This window comes from Macadamia integrifolia, chromosome 5 (genome assembly GCF_013358625.1).
Source record: "Macadamia integrifolia cultivar HAES 741 chromosome 5, SCU_Mint_v3, whole genome shotgun sequence".
In the NCBI taxonomy this organism is placed as follows: Eukaryota; Viridiplantae; Streptophyta; class Magnoliopsida; order Proteales; family Proteaceae; genus Macadamia; species Macadamia integrifolia.
This window is the reverse complement of record NC_056561.1, coordinates 15,321,258-15,328,746: the sequence shown is the minus strand read 5'-3', so window position 1 is coordinate 15,328,746 and position 7,489 is coordinate 15,321,258. Positions and strand designations below refer to the sequence as shown.

General features: G+C 36.7%; 1 protein-coding gene across 1 annotated transcript; it reads left to right on the top strand.

Moving 5' to 3' along the window:
• The first annotated feature begins 1,221 nt into the window (after positions 1-1,221).
• LOC122077912 lies at positions 1,222-3,784 on the top strand. The gene is made up of 3 exons (XM_042643804.1): positions 1,222-1,694; positions 2,753-3,095; positions 3,196-3,784. The coding sequence occupies exons 1-3, from the start codon at positions 1,222-1,224 to the stop codon at positions 3,757-3,759; spliced, it is 1,380 nt and encodes a 459-aa protein (XP_042499738.1). The 3' UTR covers positions 3,760-3,784.
• Positions 3,785-7,489: the final 3,705 nt, after the last annotated feature.

Below are 7,489 nucleotides of genomic sequence, written 5' to 3'. Positions count from 1 at the left end.
TAATTTGTGTCAATGTCAGTCTTAATTATGTAATGCTTAAATGAACAAACAAGAAGTGAATGAAACTTATTTTCCATTCAAGTTTTCCACAAACATATGGTGGGTGTCAGGAACCAGATAGAGAGGAGAAAAATTCTAATTATCATACTTATAGGACCTGCAGATTCCAACTTTACTAACTTAGAAATGAGGTGTAAAATAAAGTCAATTTCTTATAAGTAATATGAAATAAATAACCATTTAAATAAGCTGGAAACAGCTATTACCTCATGATCAAGTGAGAAATTCTGGAACCCCAAACTGGACAGGAGATTAACTCATAATGGAATGTTAAAAGTAGAAAATCAACCCAGAAAACTATTTAGGATATCAAAACTGATATGAAAAAAAATCAACACATAAAATTATTTAAGATATCAGAACTGGTTTGAAAAAAAAACTTAGAAATGAGTTCAGTCAATTTCTTATAAGTAATATGAATCCCATTAAAATTTCTGCTCCTATTACTATGATTCTATTTGTTTATTTCTAAATTGAATATGAATTTTGATATGGTGAGTAGAAGACAAGATGAATACCATTTCCAAATTTGTATAGCACCAAAAAAAGGTTGAATCTCACAATCTTCCCGTGGGTACTCAGTAACAATTTGTTTTTTCTTTGCAGCGACTGCTGTTGTTATAGCAGTCGATCAGTATATATGTCTGTTACGATTTATGAAGAGTCCCCTATCCTCTGTCATGTGTGAATCTTTGCAACTGCTGTTGTTATACATCGAACATATATTGCATTTGAAACACTTTATTTCCAAATTTGTATAGTGATTCCAAGATAGGTGAGTAGAAGACAATATGAGTACCATTTCCAAATTTGTATAGCACCAATTTATTATTTTTTCAATTTGAATGTAGATTTACTTTTACAATGGAGTTTGATGAAGGCATACAGTAGGACACAATGTTAAAAATCGCGTCATTGCACACAAGTTTGACATTCTAGCAGATCTGTCAGTAGGTATAAAAATATCTGAAGAAAGAGCCATACCGTTGTGAACCCCTACGTGGTATTACTGAAACAGAGAGAATTATCGGTCACACTGATAAAACATGTCGAGAACAAATAAGGTTAAGCAAGAGGGCTTTTTTTAGTTTAAGTCATTTGATTAGGGAGAAGGGTCTACTGAGGGATAGCAGATCTGTGCAAGTGAATGAACAACTAGTTATGTTTCTACATACAGTAGGACACAATGTTAAAAATCGCGTCATTGCACACAAGTTTGGACATTCTGGTGAGACTGTCAGTAGGTACTTTAACATTGTATTGGGAGCAATCATTAAATTGTACCACGAGGTACTATTGAAACCTCGTGTCGCAGTGCATCATCGGATAACAAATAATGAAGGAGTGGAGAAATTTTACACCAACTATAAAAAGGAATTGCATCGGAGCCATATCGATGGGTCTCATATCCCTGCGTGGGTGCATTTAAGCGACCATCCGAGGTTCCGTGATAGGAAGGGTGATATTTCCCAGAATATTCTTGCTGACTGTGACTTTGACATGAAATATACTTACATTCTTTCTGGTTGGGAAGGATCAGCATCAGATGCTCGAATCTTAGACAATGCATTACATAGAGACGGCGACGGAAAATTGGTGCTGCCACGAGGTAAATATTATCTCGTTGATGCTGGGTATGCTAACCAACAGGGGTTCTTACGTCCATATCGAAACGTTCGATATCATCTGAAGGAGTGGAGAAATATTGATCAGTCACCAACTGATAAAAAGGAATTGTTTAACCTGAGACATTCACAATTAAGAAATGTGATTGGATCTATTTGACCTCCTGAAGTCAAGATTCAAGATCCTGAAAAACCAGCCAGAATATCCTTTCAAAACACAAGCCAGAATTGTGTTGGCATGTGTGTTGTTGCATAACCACATTCTTACATAGAATAATGTTGAAGAAGAAGAACGATGGCTTGATGAAGAGGATGAAGAGGTTGAAGAAGCTAGTACTAGTACCCAATCCACCTCTCACCAAGTAAACGATGATGTTGAAGATGATAGTTCTGATGGCGAGGATCATGTGCTGGAGAATGGTGATTGGGATCTATTTCGAGAACAAATTGCTGACCATATGTGGGCTGATTGGGTTGCAGCCGATTTGTCCAACTCAGATTGAGTATTGAAGAACTAGAATATTTGTTATTGATAATATTGCAATTTGGAATGTAAATTTTGATGTGGACAAATTTAAATTTTTTTTTTTGCATGGTTTGGGATGACTGTATAAACATACTTGGAAGCAGATTTTATTGTAGTATGTGGACTATTATCTAAATTGCAATATTAGGTATATGGATTCCAGTATTTAGTAATTGTTATTATTGCTTGATTTAAATTTTTTTTGTTGTGGGATGCATGTATGTGGACTATTATATAAATTGCAATATAAGGTTTATGGATTTCCCAATTAGTAATTGTTATTATTACTTGGTTTAAATTTTGGTGTTGTGGGATGCATGTTGCTGGACTATTAACTAAATTGCAGTACAAGGTTTATGGATCTCTCAATTAGTAATTGGGCTTCTTGCTTGGTGTCAAATTTGTGCTGTGGGATGCATGTATGTGGACTATTATCTTTATTAAGCAACTATTAGGTTTATGAATTTCCCAAGTAGTAAGTGTTAATGATTGCTTGGTATTAATGAAATATACTCACATTGTATATGGTGTATTTTGTTAGTTTTGATGTGATGGAACCAACAGGAGATTCTAATAGTAGGTCACGGGACATCGCTTCATGGCCTAGCGCCGTTTCTCATTATATGTTGGAGTGTGTATTGAAGCAGTACAAGAGTGGTAAGGGTGGAGATAATGGACTGAAAAATGAGCAGTTCATTGAAATTGCCAACCAACTGAAGGAGAAATTATTTACTAGTTACGACTATGAACAAGTGAGAAACCACTTCCGGATTTGGAAGCAAAGGCTTAGAGCATTGAGTGACCTACAGAAGCAAAGTGGATTGGGTTGGAATGCATCTGATATGAGATTTGATGCTCCTCAACACTTCTGGAATGATTATAGGGTATAATGGGATTCTTTAAATTGTTCTTTCTATATAATTGTGTGTTTTTTTTTTCTTACTTACAACATAAGCACATTGACATTGTCCTTTATATTGCTAGAAAAAAGAACAAAAGTATTGGAAGGAACATAGTTTGCTCCCAATTCACCTTGAAGTTGGAGCTTTGCTAAGGAAAGAGATGGCAACTGGGAATGATTCAACAGTCCCCTCTGAAGCTGCCACTGAAGTTATGATGGACGTGACAGGTACTCATGTTGAGGGAATAGGGAACAGTGATGGTGTTGACTATAAACATATTGAAGAAGAAGAAAGTGTTCCTTCCACTCCCATTGGTAGTACCAGCCGTTCGCGAGGAAGACCTCGTGGGCCCGTCAATAGTGGCAGAGAAAAGAGGAAGAAGGGTGTAGCTGAAAAGGTGGTAAGTCCATTGAAACAGATTGCTAACTCAATCGAGAAGATGGTAATGAGTGAATCTCAGTCTGAATTTGGGAGAGCCATTATAGATGATGTTGATGCCATTCCAGACCTCAATTTTCAACAAAAGTTTAAGGCCAAGGAATATTTCAAGGCCAAGCAGAATTCTGCCATTATCTTCTTGGGAACAAAAGTAGAAGATAGGCGAAATCTGCTTGAGATGTACTTGCCAGAGATTGAGAAGAATTGAGGTGATAAAAGTAAGTGTTTGGATGGATATCCGACAATGGTTTTATTGAGCAAGAAAATGTATCTGTTTGGTTTAAGTAACTTTTTGGTTTATGTTAAGTCTGTGACAATGGATTAAATGTAGTATTAAGACAGGTTAAGACAATGGTACTTTATATGTTTCTATCTGAATGATTTCAAGGTTTAAATATGGACAATATCATTCTTATTTGTCCATTTATATTTTGGTTTATTTGGTATGGTATAAATAGGGAGCACATAGGAAGCCAATTTATTTGGTTTATGTGGCATTGAAGTCTCCTATTTTTTGTCCATCACACTCAGATGGGGGGTGTACTTAATAGTATTTTCTATGCATATAGACTATTGAAAATGTTTGTAAACTTACAGATGACATCGAATATATCCGCTTGTGATATTGCAAAGTGTGATTACTGTGGGAAAGGTTGCTCAGTTTTCACTTCTAAGTCAGGGTCACATGTTGGAAGGAAATTTTTTAAATGTTCAATGAATTGTCACTTCTTCATATGGGTTGACCATCTTAAGATGTGTGACTGTGGGAACAGTCAGTGTAAGGTCAGAACTGCGAAAACAAGTGCAAATTATGGTCGATATTTTTGGTGCTGTCCACAATCAACTGGGGTATGAATTTTTTAAATTTTTTGTTTAATTTAATTTTGTAAACTTTTTTCAGATGTTTAAGATTTGAATGTTTATTTTCTTGTATTCTTATAAAATGATTATATTTGCTTTATAGGTTGAAAACAAAGGTTGTGGAATGTTTGAATGGATATCAAGTTCAAGCCCAAGTTGTGATACTTACCAGACTCCACCTAGGTCCATATGCTCAAAAACATCAACTTCATCATCTCCTTCCCCTTCATCAGACTATATTCGATTTACGTGCAATAAAAGAATCTGAGGGTCATATGAGGATGTTGAGAGATGTTCTTGACGTAGTCAAGAAGCTTGATTTAAACAAAAATGTATGATGAACTTTTTTGGAACTTTTTAGAAAGAAAAGTCTGAAGCCATTGTAATGATATTGAGTTCATTATCTATTTTTTTTTTTTCATAGAAAGACTTAATTAGCATTTACTAGTACCTGGATGGACTCAGTACTATATTCGAGTATTTACGTGCTTCTTCTCTCATTTGGTCCTAAGGACCTATATTACTGGCTTCTTAGACTTGGAGACTGTTGTTTATAAACACTTTGAAGCATATCTATCTCCATAAACCAAATCATCCGCTGGTTTGGGCAATTTTCAGATCTGAATTATATGGTACACGATACCTATTTCGATTACATGAACTACAATACAATCATGTCTTGTAATGTTCTTCTTTTTGGCCTCTTCAATTTACAAAAAAAAAATAAAAATAAAAATGAAAAATAAAAAAAATAAATTACTGCACTACAGTATTAGACTTAAAGGTTTAGGGTTACACTTTTTTTTTTTTAACGAGTTAATGAAAAAGAAAAGGAAAAAAAATTCATATGTGTTAGATCCAAATTGTATTTTTAGGTTTTGTTTGTGGGAATTTTTTTTTTCAACAGAACATGGGATCTGAGATAAATTCGAACCAAACGTTTTACACTCAGAATCAATGCCCAGAATCAGGGTAACCAAACAGTTTTGCTAGCGATAGACAACGCCAATTTCCGACAAAACAGTTTTCCACTTAGAATCTGGCCAGTAGAATCAGGTAACCAAACAGTTTTTTTACCGAGTTGAAATGATTCCAAAGAAACTCATTCATATGAGTTAGATCCAGAATCCATAATCCATGGGATCTGATCCGATGGATAATTCGAACCAAACGCCCCCTAATGTTCCACAAGTTTATGATCGAAGGCTACTCCCTCACAAAAGCGAGGGAAGAGAGATAGGACAGCCGCTAGTTTTGCTAGCGATAGACAACGCCAATTTCTGACAAAACAGGAGGCGGGGGCGAGGGAGGAAAGGGGATTGGAGGACGGTCGGGTTGGGGTGGTGGAGAGAAGGGTGATCAGAGGAGGAGGAGGAGGAGGTGGAAACCGTGGAAGGTGGTTGGGGGTAAAATGTACAAAAATACATAATCGGTAGAGTGTAAAATTACTATTTTGGGGTAGTTTTGTAAACCAAAACAGTAAACTGAATAGTTGGTACCGAAAAACCAAATGTGGGTAATTAGTAAATTTTCAGAAAAAAAAAAGGAGGAATTATCACCTCTCCCCTAAAACTATAGCTAAATATAAAATTCCCCCACGTCCATTTAAAATATTTCCACTCCTTCCCCAAAATCAAAAAGATTTTATCAACCGTGACTACGGGTTAACTATTGCTGTTAAGTGATTGTTCTTTTTTTTTTTTGTTGATAATTCATGAAATACACCCATCCCTTCAATCGATCAAAAGTACAAAATCCTTTTGTACTCTCTTATCTTACGCTTGTTCCAACTGAATCTCTCTCAGACCTTGCTCTCCTTCTTCAGCTCAACCTCTACAGCACCATTGAGTGACAAGAATTGCATCCGAGCTCCTCTCAAAGCTTTCCGAGTCTCTACAACCGAAATCTCCTCTCATACTCGTAACAATCGTAGTCTATTGTTAGGATCGCCATTCATCTCAGCCTCTTCAGGATCGCATTCAACTCAACCTCTTTGGGATCGCCATTCAGCTTAGCCTACTGCAACCGAAATCTCCTCTCACAATCCTAGCAGTCGTAGTCTATTTGGGGGGAGGGGTGAAATATTTTAAAAAGGGCAAAAACTTGTTATTTAGCTATAGTTCTGGGCTAGGATTGGGTATGCATAAGTGGAGGGGCGAAGTGGATATGCAGGAAGAGAGTGAGGAGGGGGAAGGAAGGTACAATGGGGACAGAGGGAAGAGGAAGTGGCACAAGTTGTTCGCAATGGTGCGGGTCATAGAAAGGGATAGAGAAGGTGTAGCAGCAATTGATGAAAATGAATGATGGGTTGTACGGTTCAGATGTAAAAAGAGGGATCAGAGGATCAACAAGATGCTAGTTTGTTAGATCCCATTATGTTTAGCAAAAAGGGCAAAAAAAAAACTGTAAGATCTCATTACATAAGTTTTTTTCTTTTTCATAGCTACCAAACATAGCCTAAATATCACCAGATAATACATAACTAAAATCTTAACACTCCTTTCATGACCATCGTGAAACAACGTGCAAGAACAATTGGACAAAACAACGGTTTAGTAAACAGATCACTGAGCTGATTTGCTAAGGAAACCAATAGTAGAAGTTTGTTTCCTCATTACTGCATCCCCCACAAAGTAACAGTTGACCTCCATATGCTTGGTTCTCTTCTGAAAATTCAGATTTCTAGTAATATAATGATGTTCATATTGATGCTTCCTCGTGTATTCTCATTATCCACCACCACATAAAGGGCTTAGGCTGCTGACATGTGGCAGTAGGCGATCCACGGCCAGTAATGTTTTGTAACCAGAAACCCAGGCTCCTGAAGAAATAATCTCAACCACATTAACTTAGTCACAATACGAACCATAGTCCTATACTCAACCTCAACATTAGATACTGCTACAGTAATTTGCTTTTCTACTTCTGCACATAATGAGGTTACCACAAACAAATGGGAAAACATCGTCTGTGGAGACGATCTGTCGCGGAGACCCACATAAAGGGCTTAGGCTGCTGACATGTGGCAGTAGGCGATCCACGGCCAGTAATGTTTTGTGGATTTGGGTCTTATGTTG

What these genes read in the sequence shown, in the direction of transcription:
- LOC122077912 (XM_042643804.1), top strand. Translation starts at nt 1,222, where the DNA reads ATGTTTCTACATACAGTAGGACACAATGTTAAAAATCGCGTCATTGCA. An exon ending in TATTATCTCGTTGATGCTGG is followed by an intron (nt 1,695 to 2,752) that starts GTATGCTAACCA and finishes GTATTTTGTTAG; the next exon opens with TTTTGATGTGATGGAACCAA. An exon ending in ACTTCTGGAATGATTATAGG is followed by an intron (nt 3,096 to 3,195) that starts GTATAATGGGAT and finishes TTATATTGCTAG; the next exon opens with AAAAAAGAACAAAAGTATTG.